This window comes from Bubalus kerabau, chromosome 6 (assembly GCF_029407905.1).
Source record: "Bubalus kerabau isolate K-KA32 ecotype Philippines breed swamp buffalo chromosome 6, PCC_UOA_SB_1v2, whole genome shotgun sequence".
In the NCBI taxonomy this organism is placed as follows: Eukaryota; Metazoa; Chordata; class Mammalia; order Artiodactyla; family Bovidae; genus Bubalus; species Bubalus kerabau.
Window position 1 is genome coordinate 107,222,340 of NC_073629.1, and position 15,932 is coordinate 107,238,271.

The following is a 15,932-nucleotide window of genomic DNA, read 5'->3' on the forward strand; positions in this document are numbered from 1 at the left end:
GAGAATTAGTTCGTCTCACAAATGTTTTGAATTCAAGTAGAACCAAAGAGAAAGTAGTCCTTTCTTTCAATTCTCCTTTGATAAGTTCTAATTGTGTGTCTTTTATGCGAAGATGGAGGTGGGACTACAAGTGAGAAAGAAGCATCACAGGACTTGGGTCTGAATGAGGGCCATGTGACTTCAGATAAGCTGCTTAACTGGAGTCCCAGCTTCCTCACCTGTGATACAGGAACTGTGCTATGCTAACTTCTCCGGAACTGTGGGACTTTAAAAACTGATTTTTATTGGAGTATAGTTGATTTACAACGTTGGGTTAGTTTCTTTTTTGGGGCCACACCATGCCACATGTGGGACGTTAGTTTCCTGGTCAGGGATCAAACCCGCATTCCCTGCATTGGAAGCACAGAGTCTTAACCACTGAACCACCAGGGAAGTCCCTGTTACGTTAGTTTCTGCTGTACAGCAGTGAACCAGTTATACATATACATACACCCACTCTTTTTTAGATTCTTTTCCCATATAAATTATTACAGAGTATTGAGTAGAGTTCCCTGTGCTATTCAGTAGATTGTTAGCTATCTATTTTAGATATGCTGCTGCTGCTGCTAAGTCGCTTCAGTCGTGTCCGACTCTGTGCGACCCCATAGACGGTAGCCCACCAGGCTCCCCTGTCCCTAGGATTCTCCAGGCAAGAACACTGGAGTGGGTTGCCATTTCCTTCTCCAACGCATAAAAGTGAAAAGTGAAAGTGAAGTCACTCAGTCGTGACCGACTCTTCGAGATCCCATGGACTGCAGCCTACCAGGCTCCTCCGCCCATGGGATTTTCCAGGCAAGACTGGGTTGTCATTGCCTATGTATATGTCAACCCCAATCATCCAATTTATCCCTCCCCTCTCTTTTCCCTCTTGATAAGAGCCCACCTGCCAGGTACATAAAAATCTGGTGTAATTTCAAGGTAAAGCTGAATGCTTGATGCTGAAGCAGGAGAACAGTATGCAGTTCAACATACAGGCGTAGGTACTAAATGTTGGTATGCACGGTGCTAGCTTGTCAGGTTCACAAGCAGTTGAAAAAGCACTCATTTTCATTGTAAGAATCAGTGGAAAATGGATATCTTGAGGGTCTTCTGAATTTAAATCCATTTTGATTCAACTGAGACATATAAGATTCAATTGAGACATATAAACAGGAAGTGGGAGGGAACCTCAAAATGAAGTTTACGCATCAGCACATCTGAATCGAACCAAGTTTGGTCAATTCTTTGTGACTGATGCAGAATCCCGGCAGCAGTTTGTTTACACACAGAGAGCAAGGAGCCGCCTCTCTGACAAGCAGAGAGACAGGCTCTTTCCGACTTTCTTTCTAGGGAAGCCTTAGGAGGGCAGCACAAGCAGAAGGCACACAGGGATGGAGGACCCAGTGGCTCCGCCCTCCACACAGCCCAGATCTCGCCCCTCACCTTGTGGGCGTCCATGAGGTTCATGACAAGGTCCAGGTCTCCGTGGACAGGCTGGTCCTCAGCCAGCTGTGGCTCCACCTTGTACAGCCAGTCGACCAGGGCCTGCAGGGCGTCCATGAATTGGCCCGAAAACAGCAGGGCCTCCTCCAGCTTGTGCTGCCTGAGACAAGCACATAAGCCTCACTGATTTTAATGATCCTTTTATGAACAGCCCACAGTTCTGGCCGTTGAAAGGGAATACTGCTTGAACTCTATCAAGAGACCACTGTGTTAGAACAGTTAGAAATATTATAAAAAGTGACTAAGAGATCTTTAGGTATGTTTAGGTAACCACTCTCAAAAACGGATTAAGCATAGTACAGGTGACAGGTGGAGACGCACTTCTGGGATCTTAAAAGTCCAGCCACTATAAACATAGACACACCCTATGACCCGAGGTCTTTTTATTTACATTACACCAGTCCAGTAGAGGGTGACGGTTCTGTTAATGACCTGGGGCCAGCAGTTCAACTCCTAACTCTCCATCTGTTCTAAGACTCTAGGCTGTCTCTTTACCTCTTTGAAACTCATCTGAAAAACTGGGAGTACAAATAATATAGAGCTATCATAATGCTTACATAGCACAGTGGGTACAAGTGGATAAAGTACAACTTTTAGAACTAAATCTCAGCTCTGCCACTTAGCAGCTGAGTGAGCATGGGGGAGTCAAGAAACTTCTTTATGACTATTTCCTCATCTGTAAAAGGGGGAGGACAGTACCCCCACCTCAGTGGTTGTTCTGAGGATGAGTGAGTCTCATGGTGGTTAAATGAGATACTATATCAGAGGCTTTTGTAGAACATTCAATACAAGAGACAATCAATGAGACAATTATTGGCATTACGAATTGGTGATTTACATATATTTATAGATCTATTAATACTATTGTTGGCTTGATTTTTATAGGCTTCTCTCTTTGTAATACAGTAAGTTTCAAGTTTAAGTAAGATAATTTTAATATATTTTCCTCAAATTACTTCATAACTCGTCACTCAATTAATTGGAAATACCAAGAAGCTACTGTTACTGATGCATTAGCTTCATGATCATTTTTGCAGAATGTGGTACCGTCTCCTGGTTACTTTTGGGATAACACAGAGACCCATGAAGGGGACACTCATGCTCACCTCTCCACAGACTTGCCACAAACAGTATCCCATTTGTCTCTGACTTCTCCCAGTAAGTTGTCAAGTTTCTGAGTGTCATCAGGAAGCAAAGTCTTCTCTTTCAGTGCTCTGCCTGTTCTAATTGTGGTATCATATACAGGCTGTTTGCCACCAAGAGTTTTCTGGAACTCCTGTTTTCAGAAAGGAAAAAAAATATGCTCAAAGTCAGATGACACTGAGTTTTCAGGTGGTAACCAGATACAGTATGAATGTCAATGTCACTATGTCTTGAACTAAAATTAACAACAGCTTACCCTGAAGAAATTCGTAAGGTTTTGTTTCTGCCACACACACGGGATCATGACTTTTTCTAAAAGCCCATAGTTTTAGCTGGCTACTCATCAGTCACTTTGTTTGAACTCTTATTTAAAATAAGCAATTGTCATGGTTAGACACTGTCTACATGCAAAATGGAAGGCTGGCTCTATGATCTTAACTGTTTAACATTAACCAATTAGTTTTCTTTCAGCAAGCTAAAAGTTTTAGCTTTTTCTTTTTTTAGCAAGCTACAAACGTCAGTGAATCCCAAGCTCAGGAATGAAGAGCAGTGAGCCAAGGTACCTTATGTTTGGAGAGCTGAAGTTTAATTTTGTCTGGGTCGTTGGATATCTCCAGTTCTGAGTCCAGGTGACTTTCCGCATCTTCCAGCCAATCAATCAGCTTTTTCCAAGCTTCATGGAACTGAAATTATTGAAGGATAAGTTATAACAGGAATGGACATGCACACCACACAGCACCTTCATCTGAACTCAACACACGAAGCCCAAGGTTGTTCAGTAAACTGGTATCTTTCTCTTACAACTTACTTGTTTTGCCCGCTTTCTGGCATCATCCAGTGATCGCCCTCTTTCAATAGATCGCTGGACAACCTTCTCCCATCGAGACTGGACGCTAACCAGCAAATTTTTGATCAAAACAACGTCCTGTTTTTGGCTAAGGAACTTTAACTGATTGCCGGTTTGATCCAGCTCAATGATCTGGTCTCGATGAGCATTTACTTCATTAGCAAACACCTGAGGAGAAAATATTGCTGTTTTTAAACTGGAGCTAAGATCAAGGAGCATCATTTTCAATTGGCACTTGTAAAAGGAAGGCGGAATTGTAATGCCATTGTTACCTTATGCTCCTCTATCTGGGAAAGGACAGTGTTTAGAATCAGGCTGGGAGGAGAAGCGATGTTTAAACTCTGCTCTGCTAGAGTGAGCCAGTTGATAAATTCTTGCAGGGAATTCTGGAATTCTGTTGCCAGGTTGAGGGCCTCTTCCAGCTTTGACTAAATTTTCAGGTGCCATGCACACACACAAAAAGACAAGTACAGAATTCAGGAATTATAGCTTCAAGGACAAAGACATGAATTGTACACCAAATGAAATGAGTTCTAAGAAGGAAGCCTCATTTAATCAACCTCCAAACATGCCTTGTTTGCAAAGAAGGGGACATTTTGAATGCTAGTGTCTGAAACTCAGACAACTGTGCTTGGAAAGGCAAGAGCACAGTTTGCAGCTAAGTTGCTTTCTCTGCCATTCCCCACTTCCCGGGACACTGATCCCCACTTCCTGGGACACTGATCCCCACTTCCTGGGACACTGATCCCCACTTCCTGGAACATTAAAGCACAGGAATAACGCCATTCACGCCATTCAGGGACTGTAAGAGAACAGACCCTTTAGTGGTGCCAGCTGCAGGCTCTCCAACCCGCTTGGGGCAAAGTCTCAGTTCCCTTTAATGTCCTTTTTGTGACATAAAGACAACTAAATGAAAAGCACTTCAATGTGATGAAGATGCTCACTGCAATGCTTTCTGTTTAAATATGTTTTCAGAAAATATGGCACTTGAAAATGTCTGAGTGTGAAACACGCTTATGCTACAAGCAACAAAGGCAATAAAGGTCAGAATATTTCAAGTAAAAATGTGACAACATTAGATGTAAATTTTTAGTCATTTTTATCTAAATCAGGATGACAAAAACAGTGCTTCATTCAGGGTGCATGCTATTTCTCCATGAATACATCCCAATTTTAGCCTACAAGCTCCATCCTCAGAGACTTCCACCCAGAACACCTGGATGATGGCCTTTGCCTCTAGCCCATCTATCAGGCGGGCAAAACAGGATAATGACAGGTTGTTAAAAATGAATATATGCAGAATTCTCACAGAAAGAAACACCAGAAGCATAATAAAAACGTTCATTACGATTAACTGGCTTATGAATGCTTTTTACCTTCCTCTTGGCATTTTCAGGTTACTTCTGTAACCTAACAAATACTATATGGAGAAGGAAATGGCAACTCACTCCAGTATTCTTGCCTGGGACATTCCATGGACAGAGGAGCCTAGCACGCTATAGTCCATGGGTTGCAAAAGAGTCCCATAGGACTTAGCGGCAAAACAACAAACAAAAGCATCGTAAAACTTAACCCACCCTATTCCTCCAACACCCCTGTTTCCCCTCCTGACCCCTGCTTATCTTTGGGCAATGTCTCCAGGGTTTAGCCTGGCTACAGTTAGAGGCCAGACTTTAACTTTTGGAAGCAGGGTGGTCTCTGAAGCCTCTGCAAAAAAGGCTGGAGGTAGCTGTGGGTTCACCCAGACCCCTCCCCTACCCCTGGCCCTGGTCCAGTCAGAAAATAAGTGCCTGGTGTCTACTGGGAGAGCAGGGCAGTGCTCTGGAGGAGGGCAAACTGAGGCCTGCCTGGACTGGCCATTCCAGCGGCCTAGACCCTGCATCACCCGGGCAGGGAGGTTCCAGGAGTGCTGCCACCCGTCCCCACTCCTGTATCCGGAGGCAGGGGTCGACACAATTGCTGAGTGCCTCCTTTCCCCTGCGGGAGGGCCTGGGCTGCAGCATACTGCAGAAGGTGGCCTCCCACCCCATGCCGTTCCCCTAGAGCAGGCTGGGAGAAAGGGGTGTTGGCTGGGCCAGACTAATTTCACAGATGATGGGAAGTAATGCCAGTAAAGAACATCAGCTGCCCACCGCCCCAAATACTACAATGAATGCTACAAAAACGCAGACTCAATATAAACAAAAAAGTAGAAAAACAAAATCTACCTCAATTCTATCAAAGAAATGTTTAGAAGTCAATACACTGCAAGTTCCCAGATGGCAGGAAATCTTTCCACATCACTTTATCTACATAGTCTTTAGCAGAGCTTAATTTCAGCAATTCTGCAATGTAATGTTCTTGCAAAATCAAAAATGGTATCTTTGATAGCTAGCCTTCGTTTGATCAGTTCACCAACTACAGTCGACCCCTCAACAACACAGCTTTAAGGGCATCAATCCTGTGAAAAGTTGAAAATCCATGTGTAACTTTATAGTCAGCCTTCCATATCCATGGTTCTGAATCCAAAGATTAATCAATCAACTAGGGATCGTGTAGTACTGTAGACATATTCAGCGCGGGGGAAAAGAATTCTGCACACAAGTGGACCCGCGTAGCTCAAACCTATGTTGTTCAAGGGTCAAAACTGTATTCCTCGAGGCTACTTGCTCCACTGTTAGGAAAACCCTGTAGAAACTTGCTGATGATGAGTCAGAATCTACCTTGGTTTCTTTAATGAGTTCTACACTCAGTAGGAATTATAAACAAAAGCCCGTCCAAGAATTAGAACATAGCCCTATATTCGGGTCCTCTGCCCATTTTTCATGTAACAAAGTTACCAGACCCCCACACTAGAAGGATTCTAGTAAATTAATGCTTCTCTCAAAATGTTAATTTATAATGTGAGTATGTGGTTTCTTTCTGCCCATTCAAGTTCACAATGACAGAGTTCATGCCTTTACGTTTTCACTGAACACTTAGCACAGTGCCTAGTACAAACAAGCCTAATAACTGTTTGTTCAATGGATGTGGCCAATGGATTTGGACACATATGTAATGTTTCATTTGCCCAGCACAGAAACTGTGTGCAGAGTGATATCCTAAAACCCTGTATTCATAAAAAATATTGTTTGGGGGCAAATGCCTTGATCTCTGATCACTTTTCTTTTGAAGACAATTTGATTTTTGAGGAAGAGGACAAGGCCATATGATTTATTGTTCGTGAGTTTTGGTAACTAGAAATCAAATTCCTTGTGAGGAATTATTCATGATACTCCCTGAATATTGTTCCTAACCTCCCATTCTCAAGTCACCAACTCCAACAAAACCTGTTTGTAAGTAGATGGAATATACAGTCCGTCGCTGAGCAGTGCGTTAACTGGTAGACGCAGAAAAGGGACGCAGTATTATAAATATTATAAAAGCAAGTATCAGCAGAAACTAGTAGCATCAACACAACTTGACATGGATGGAAAATAGAAATGTAAAGGCAGAAAAGATGGCCTGATTAGCACAAAGCCAACTCTGAGGATATCAGTTCTGCTCGCCTGTCACAATGCAACTGGGTGTTAAAAAATCCTCCATAGAAACTAGCTAACAACTGCATGCAATCATTAAGAAAACTCCTTAAACAGTAATCAAACCGAACTTTGTGGTGATACCTTTCTTTCTTCCATCTTACTGCTGACCACGTGCCATTTTTGTTCCAAGAGTGCCACGCTCTGTTCTGTCTTTGAACCGGATCCCGAGTCATCACGGCTGAGAAGCATCAGCCTACCCTTGTCAAGCAGTTGATTGTAAGTCTCTTCCTTGGCTTTGAGCTGGGAATAGAGTTCCTATAAGAAAGGGCAAGAAAGAGGTCAGTAATGCCAATTTCTTCAAAGACACCCACACACAGATTTACGAGCATAGTTTGGAAAAGCTGAGGAAGGTCTCATTTGGATTAAAATCCTTCCTTTAAGATTCAACTGATGAACAATTAGGGAGTGAAACCCACCATTCTTCCTTAACATAATTTTGTCATCAACAGAATTTTTTAAGGACCAGTAACCACAAAAATGGACCCCAATAATTTATTTCTTCTTTTCCTGAGGGATTTACCTAGAAATTACATTGCCTTTTGTTCTCGGACACTTTCTTAAAACATTGTCAGTTTCTATTGGATTTCCCTAAACCGTCCCCCACTAAGACGTCTTTTTCTTTTCTTCCCCCCTTTTTTTTTTCCATTTTTTTGGCTGTGCTACATGGGCAAGCAGGATCTTAGTTCCCCAACCACAGATTGAACCTGTGGCCCCTACAGTGGAAGTGTGGAGTCTTAACCACTGGACCACTAGGGAAGCCCCAGTAGTCTTTTTCTTAAATACCACCATGTCTGTGTTAGGTATTTGTCTTCTTGGTGCTCTCACTTTCAAATCAATATTGTGTCAGACAATCTGATTAACTTGAAATTTGCCAGCTCACCAGGGTATTTCTTGCCAATTCTTCCCCGTTGCTACTGCTGTCTATCATAGGATGTTAGAAACCTGTATATACGCAGTAACCCCCGAGCACTATATTATCAGTAAAAGTGTACTACTCGGCAGACTCCCAGATACACGTCTCTGTGACTTCATAAAGGAGCTACTGAATATGGGATGCCTGTGATCAACTTCAAGAAATCTATTACCATGTGTGTATCAAGTTGTTCCCTGGCTGTTTCAGGAAGTCCTCCTGTGGGCTTCGATGCAGAAAGTTGGGTCTCCATTCTAGTCAGATCCAAGAGGAAATCTTCAATTTCACTGTGGAAACCCTGGGCCTTTTGAGAAAAGACATCAGAAAGGTCAGCAGTCAATTCTAGTTTCCAAAGTAAACTCTCTAAATGATCACACAAGGAATTTTTAAGGGAGGAATCGGGCGCTGCTCTCAGGCAGGGTTGCTCCGTTGCTGGATGAGCACGGGGCCAATATATTATTTTTACAGCTCAGCAGAATCCTTCAGGCCTCGCTGTAACACAGAGATGTCTGATACAACCTGATGAATTGACTGACTAAGGTACTGCTGACTTTGGATATGGAGGGACCTGACTTGATCCAGGAAATAGCTTGGTCTGTGAACAAGCTTTGTCACAGCAATGATCTCCTAACTTTGAGTAGGAGATGGAGGCACTGGACCATAAACGAATCCAAAAAGAATGACCCAATTAAAAGCTGCTCTTTCCAGACAAGTCTAACACAGAATTGACCTTCCTCTCAAGGCAGACGGTTCTACACCAAACTGCTTTCCTTTCATAGACTGAGATGCACTTTCTTCCAAATGTCACGTGCACAGCTCCACGGGGCACTAGCGGAGCCGGTTAGTGGACGGAGCGTGTACCTGCTGCAGAGTCGACTGAAGCTGCTGCTCCCTCTCCTCTGTCTTTTGTAACACTGACTCCCAGCACTGGTTCATGGTTTCCAAACGGCTCCTTAAGCTGCTGGCATCGTCTCCAGCACTAGACTCAAGAAGCTCATTGCCAGCTTTGTTGACTGTTTCCACTGTGGCTTGATGGGCCAGAACGTCATTTTTTAGAACCTAAAAAATGTTGAACAACATAATTTATCTCTACAGGTATCATTAAGCCTGGCTCTCTAAGGTATGCACAACACCAAAAAGCTTCTGGTGGCAGTACCCGATCTGAAACCAATAGGCTTAGAGATAAAAAACGACAATACTTACATGGTGCTTTGCGAGCTCAACTTCAATGACTTTTGGGTCTCCACTTACTGGTCTCTGAGCGTCCAGCAACTCCTCAGTGTGAGTCAGCCAGCTCATTAGTTCCTCTAAGGCATGTTGGAACTGGCCAAGGGCCAAGAGAGCACCTTCCAGCTTATGCTACTCAGAAAATGATAGGAAGGGAGTTTGTTAGGAGATCAGGTGACAGTAGGCAGCAGCCCACGTGACGCGCTCTGCCACCTGCCTTACCTGCCTGTGAGCGATTTTCTCACCCAGGTTCTCCCAGAGGTGTTTGAGTTCTGTCAGGGGTTCTCGGATAATATCTCTGTCCGTTTCGTCAGTAGCTTTCTTTAACATTAGTTCACCCTGGTGATTGAGCTTCTCCATCTCAATTTGCTGTTGGTAAACTTCCACTTTGAACTCCTACCAAAGACATACTAAATGTTAACAGCACAACAAGTCTTTAAAAGCTAAAATGGGACTTCTCTGGTGGCCCGGTGGTTAAGAGTCCGCCTGCCAGTGCAGGGGACACGTGTTTGACCCCTGGTGTGAGAAGATTCCACATGCTACAGGGCAGGTAAGCCTGTGCACCACTAAAAACTGAAGTCTGTGCTCTGCAACAAGAGAAGCCACGATGAGAAGCTGCGCACTGCAGCTGGACCGTAGCCAGCCCCCACTCGCCGCAACTGGAGAAAGACGGCGCACAGCAACGAAGACTGAGCACAGCCGAAAACAAGACAACTCGCCACCCAACCAAAACAGACAAAACCGAAAATGAAGCAAGCCTCCTTCAAAAACCGTTCCCAGGTACAAACCTTCATTTCATTTAACTGATCTTTAACAGTGTTGAGGTCGGTGCCGACAGGGGGCATTGTGCAGAGTTTAATCACAGTGTTATCTAGCCAGTCAAACATAGCCTAAAATAAAAAAAAATACAAATAAGCAGTCAAAAAACAAAAATATGAGAAATCACGAGACAATCAGCATGATCTCTGCTAAACAGAGTTAAATCAAAGTACCTTGTGCTGTTTGTGCACTGAGGTTGGGGAAAGAGATAAGAAATAATGATCTTTACTTCAGTAATATGGAGACTTAAGAATGAAGCCAACATGACTAGAATAATGTCCAAAATAAACTACAATTTGGAAAAACTAAATATGAAAAAATAAATAAATAAAACACCAACGTCTCACAGCCAGCTAGCAAGCCCACGATGCGCCACAGCTACTGTGCCAAGCTGTGCTCCAGGACAACCTGGGTTTGGAATTTCTAACAAGCAATGACTTTGACAGCAAGGCCAGCTTCACTCTATGGCCTCCACGAGGATAAATTATATGATAAGCATGCAAAGAAAAGCATGGTAAGAAGCCTAAGCTTCTGATGTCAGAACTTTGCTCATTAGAAGTGGGAAACCAGCTAGAAATACAGCACAAGCACCTCTGGTTTGAGAACGCTGCAGCCCTGGGAAGGTGACCCACTCACGACAGACACAGAAACCACAGCACCTGTGTTTCCACAGTGGCCACTCTCGGCCTCTCACCTGAAGAGTGTCCTGGTACTGCACAGCAGCTTGCATGGCATCCTCAAGCTTTTCCAGCCTCTCTCTCCATGTTTTGTTTAAGTTCTCCCAGGCATTGTTCATCTAGGGGAAAAACAGTCAATCAGATTCCCCAATTCACCCCACTCTTAGTGTGAGTCCGCTCATGTTTCACCTGAACCCCCTGTACACTTTTCCACACCTCATCAATGCTCTTCTTCACTTCTGGCTTCTCAGTTTCTCCGCAGGCAAAAATCAAATCTGCTCCAAGGATTCGAATAAACTCCAATTCCTCATGCAGACCATCTGTCTCTTCCTTAATAGTCTACATGAAAATGAACAGAACATTAGCTAAAACAGAAAGAGGAACAGAACTTACCAAACTTTGCAAAGGTAATTTATACCCCATCAAGAGCAGATGCCACACAGAATGATCAATTTCATTAAAGCCTTTCAGTGTTCTCAACATTTCACTCATCTAAATAGTGGAGCTTCACAGTCTGGTTATTTTTCTAATACATACATCAAATATGTTTTTAAATATTAACATTAAATATATAAAATAATCTGAGAAAGGTGCAATGAGCGTCAATAATTTTAGCAAAGGTCTGTCGAGATTATAATCTATAATCAGAAGTCTATAACGGAGAAGTATATCAACAAGGATAAAATAAGAGTATAAGTCACAAATTTAAGAGCTGGGAGATGTGCAAAATAGGAATACTAGACTATATAGTCCTGAAGAAAGTCAGTTCTGTGCCAGATTCTAAAAACTGGTTCGTGGATTGTCAATGACAGAGGTGAGGAGGTGGAAAACAGCCCACATAAAAGAGACATAAGAGAAAGAATACAGAATATCAAGACTATCTTGGCTTGTCCTAAATGGACAAAATGAGGTAAGAAATGCATTTAATAAAAACTAAGCTCCACCCAAATACTAAACAAAGGTATGTCAAAGTATGGATGGTAAGTCCAGAGTTTATTTTCTTTTCTATTTCCTATTTTTCTACATTAATCGAGAAATAAGGTACACCAAAGTGAGGACTAAATTCAGAAATGAAAGCAAACCCAGATTTTTGGAGCACATTCTAATAATTTGAATTGTTAAGTTTAAAACTGATGACAGAGCTACTTTTGTGTGACGGATCTGCTGTGTATCACGACGGGTGACTGCATGCACCTACACAGGTGGTAAAGCCTGTACACTGAAAAAAGAAAGAAATTTACTATAACGAGCCCCCACCCCAAGTATAAAGGCATACTATTAAACTTAAAAAAAGAAGAAAAACACAAAAACAACTTTTAAGGCACTCAGCCTGGCTAAGCAGCTAACACAACATACTTGGCTAACGTGCTTTCCTGGAAGAGGTTTTGTTTTCTTACCTCGGCAGCTTCAACCTGTTGCTTGATGATGGATGGGTCAATGCCAGGGCTTTCCAAGTCATGCACGATGTCCTGGGTATCTTTGATGGTGGTGAGGAGGGCTGCCATGTCATACCAGAACTTCTCTGCTAGCTCAAGGACATCGAGGAATTTAATTTCTCGCTCTTCTGCCCGAGCTTTGATGTCCTCCCAGAAGAATACCATTTGATCCAATTTGTCCTGGATTTCTGAGAGGGTATAGGAGAGTGAACAAGACTTCTCTAAGGATGAAATCAGTCTCATCAGATATTAGATCTAATCCTCATACTTTCACTGAAATGATACTTTAAAAGGCTCTAAAAATATATTACTGAAAGAGAGTTTCCTATCTTAGCTTTATTATTTCCATATTCTCATTTTCCACTTGTGTTGGCCTCCCACATACAGAGATCACAGAGGTAATGTGGAAATGAGTTATCTGTTAAAAAAATATTGCTAAGACGCTTATAAAGGGGCTTGGATGAAAACTCTACTAGTATTCTGTGTGGAACCCGGTATGTTTCCCATTGTATAAAATTGTATAAAATTTTGTATAAATTTTATTGTATAATTTGTATAATTGTATAAAATTGTATAAAAGGTAGCTATGTTCTTCCCACTATTGGTACAGCTGTTTCCTCATATTAAGGGGGTAAAGGAGCACTTGTTTCCTGGCCTGGGAATCTAACTACCAATTGTAATCTTGTTTCAAAGGAGAGATGCGTCCTGAACTCCAAATGATTTGTAGAATACTCATTACTTGGGTACTACTGCCTTTGCGTTCAATGAAATACATATGGTGGGATGCTGGAGGTAACCACAGCTTAGAATTTAAGGTTCTTTTAAAAAAAATTATTAGATTAATCAAGCACCTTTTGCAGCCAGATCCTTGTCCGCTCCTTGAGATCGCCCAATGAGTTCTTCTCCACGGCGCTTCAGGGCCTCGAAGGATGGCTGCAGTTTTTCCAGCTCCACGGTGGCACTCTTGTTGTCGCTGATGCACTCTCTGATCTTGTCCACTTCAGCAGGAATCAGCGGTGGCATTCGCAGGCGAGAGGAAAGATTCTCCAGAGTTTCCAACATGGGCTCAATTTTATCATGGAACTAAACAAATATTGGGCCATCAGCCACCACAGCAGTACCGCACCACACTTCTGGGGTAAACGTTAGGGATGAAGGCCAGTGGATATATTTACTTCTGTTTAGGATAAAACCTGTGCTCAAACTAGCCCTAGGACTGTCAAGTGTTGGCTGTGGCTAAGAAACCATTTTGGGCATAGTACACTAGAGCTGGACCATCGGAAAAGTATTTGATGACTCAAAAAGCTATTACTTCATATACCAAAGATCAACTCACACTGTTAACGGTGCTACAATAGTTTCCCTATTCCAACTAATGGGATGAAAAAGGGACAAGACTATGAGACCAGTGAGAGTCAGTGTGGCAACATCTCAGACGACAGCTGCATGCAACAGATTAGACCAACAAGCTAGATGCCCTCCACCAACTGTGTAAATGGACGGGGAACTCAATATGCTACATGACTTGGAGTTTAAAAGTACCATGGCATGCAATTCAACAACCCACCGGATGTAATAGTGAGAAAGGAAAACGTTGGCATGATGAAAGATAATTAGGGAAGGTCAAATCTAACCTCTTATTCCAAGAGAACAACTACTCTTTCCACTTTTCTATATGTTTTATAACATATCTATAATTGTAAAGTTGTGATTTATAACATGAAGCAGAGAGGGGAGAAAAGGGAGCAAAACAGATAAGCCTGCCCCCTAAAGCCAACTCTGGATTCATTAACTAGAATAAGGCTCACCAACTGTTAAATGTCCTATAGGAAATAACAAGGTAAACAAAATCCCTTCCCATCACTCCCTCACTTAACAGGTTATGCCCCAAATGAAACTGGTACAATAGACTGCATTAGTAAAATTTATACCACTAAAGTTAAGGCAAGTTTCCTTGTAAATAACCCTCTCAATTCTCAGCTTCATAAGAACACCCTAATCCCAATGGGGGTGGGTACCTTACCTCTGTAATCTGTAATGGTGGGCGCAGTCAACACAACAATGAAATGTGACGATGTGGGGAAGACAGGAGCAGGCAGCAACAACACAAAGTAACACATTCCACAATGTGAGTGAGAGATGGGACGGAAGGTGGGGGGAGAAACTTGAGTAAGTACAAATATTAACCAAGAATATTGACTAAACATAGGAATAAATTACCCAGACATAACAGTAATATATTAGTTGAAAAGTATGTAGTTACATGCTTTAAACTCCACTGCTGCTGGCTTGTTTCTCCTTGGCTCTAACTTCTCCCTAGTCAAGTATCTTTCTCTGAACGAGGAGCAAGCTGGTGGCCTCTTGAGTAGGAAAACAAATGTGCTGTCTATATCTTGAAAGCAACAGGTCCAATAGCAATCTGACTTCACTTGAGGTATTTGTTGCTTCAAGATGAATTTACCCAAAATCACCTCTATTAAAGGATCACCACGATATCAAGTTTTCAAGAAAACCATACAGACAATTGATGCACCAGCCAAGATGCATTTCACCCTCCTCCTAGTTGTCAGTATGACCAATGCTTCCTGGAATAAAAATGCAAATGCGCAAAGGCTCCCAGTCTCTTGATAATGTATCACCAGCATACATGGTCTGGACATTCCTGGGCATAGGGACATACTGATACAGAGCCTCCTGCTTAGACTAAAGGACAGCTGAAGGTTATATGTGTTTAAGACACAGACATACCTGAGCCGACTGGGAAATAGCCTCATCCAGAGCCAGGGCCCGCTGGCGCACCTCCTCTTTTATTTGGGCATATGTGTTTTCTGCTTTCTGGTATTTTTCTTCCACCATTTCCCCCTCTTCAGGGTTTAGCTCCTTTAGTTGAGGGCCTATCTTTAGCAGTTTATCAATATGAGGTTTGTGTTCAGCAATGGATTCCCTCAGTTGCTATGTAAAAAAATATGGATTAAAATAAAATGAGTCTTTTTATACCAGTTTGTTTGTTTAAATACTGTGATCAGAGCTCATACCAACGGAACAAACTAAATCGCTAAAATCCACCAAGTCCCAACATCTCACCATTTATGGAGGGGGCGAAATCTAAGTCTTAGGGCACTGACTCTAATTCCCTTGATTTTAAAAAGCCAGTTCAGATATTCCGCCACCCAAGAAGCTTCCCAGAGACAGCCTCCCTCACTCTTGCCCTCAAAACAAAAGTATCCCACTGCCTTCTGCACTCATAAGTACTTCTCTGTATTTCACTGCAGTCTCAAAGATTTACTGTCCGTCTCCCTGTGCAGACTGGGAGACACTAACCAGGACAAACTACAAATAATATTTCTGGGAATCCAACTGCTCCTTGACTCTACAGCTGGCTACTTCCAGTTCAATCTCCCTGTTATAGGAATACAGAGATAGGAGTAAGCACAAGCCATATACAAATAAAATAAACATTAAAAAACCATCTTTGATGGTAATACCATCAGCTGAAGTGTCTACAAATTTTCCTTTCATCTTAAGTCTCTGCAGCAAATTGCTTTCTGACATTCCTGAGTTGGGGCTCTCACTCCAGCTGGGGACTAACCACAAGGAAAAGGCCACCCAACCACACCCAAGTCTGAGAACACTCTGTTGACGCTGGAAAGATTTTAAGTTCCCTTGATTTTCATGTGGTGCTTTGTTTACTTCTGTAATACTCACATTCCTGACATCTCCATAATCTCATTCTTTAACTGATTCACATTAAAGAACAAAGGAAATATTTCAGACATGTATTTTTACTGTGCA

General features: G+C 42.4%; 1 protein-coding gene across 4 annotated transcripts in view; it reads right to left on the reverse strand.

The window, feature by feature from the left end:
- The window catches only part of MACF1 (microtubule actin crosslinking factor 1), a 320,564-nt gene that overhangs the window by 27,015 nt on the left and 277,617 nt on the right, over positions 1-15,932 (reverse strand). For all 4 annotated transcript variants that reach the window (XM_055586319.1, XM_055586318.1, XM_055586320.1 and 1 more), the window contains 16 exons: positions 14,889-15,092; positions 12,992-13,223; positions 12,102-12,328; positions 10,921-11,043; positions 10,722-10,823; positions 9,997-10,098; positions 9,431-9,604; positions 9,185-9,340; positions 8,843-9,040; positions 8,157-8,285; positions 7,153-7,326; positions 3,784-3,939; positions 3,473-3,679; positions 3,228-3,347; positions 2,628-2,797; positions 1,462-1,621 (listed from right to left, as the gene is read on the reverse strand). In XM_055586319.1, the coding sequence (XP_055442294.1) occupies positions 1,462-1,621; positions 2,628-2,797; positions 3,228-3,347; positions 3,473-3,679; positions 3,784-3,939; positions 7,153-7,326; positions 8,157-8,285; positions 8,843-9,040; positions 9,185-9,340; positions 9,431-9,604; positions 9,997-10,098; positions 10,722-10,823; positions 10,921-11,043; positions 12,102-12,328; positions 12,992-13,223; positions 14,889-15,092 (2,634 nt within the window). The remainder of the gene's footprint in view (positions 1-1,461; positions 1,622-2,627; positions 2,798-3,227; positions 3,348-3,472; positions 3,680-3,783; positions 3,940-7,152; positions 7,327-8,156; positions 8,286-8,842; positions 9,041-9,184; positions 9,341-9,430; positions 9,605-9,996; positions 10,099-10,721; positions 10,824-10,920; positions 11,044-12,101; positions 12,329-12,991; positions 13,224-14,888; positions 15,093-15,932) is intronic.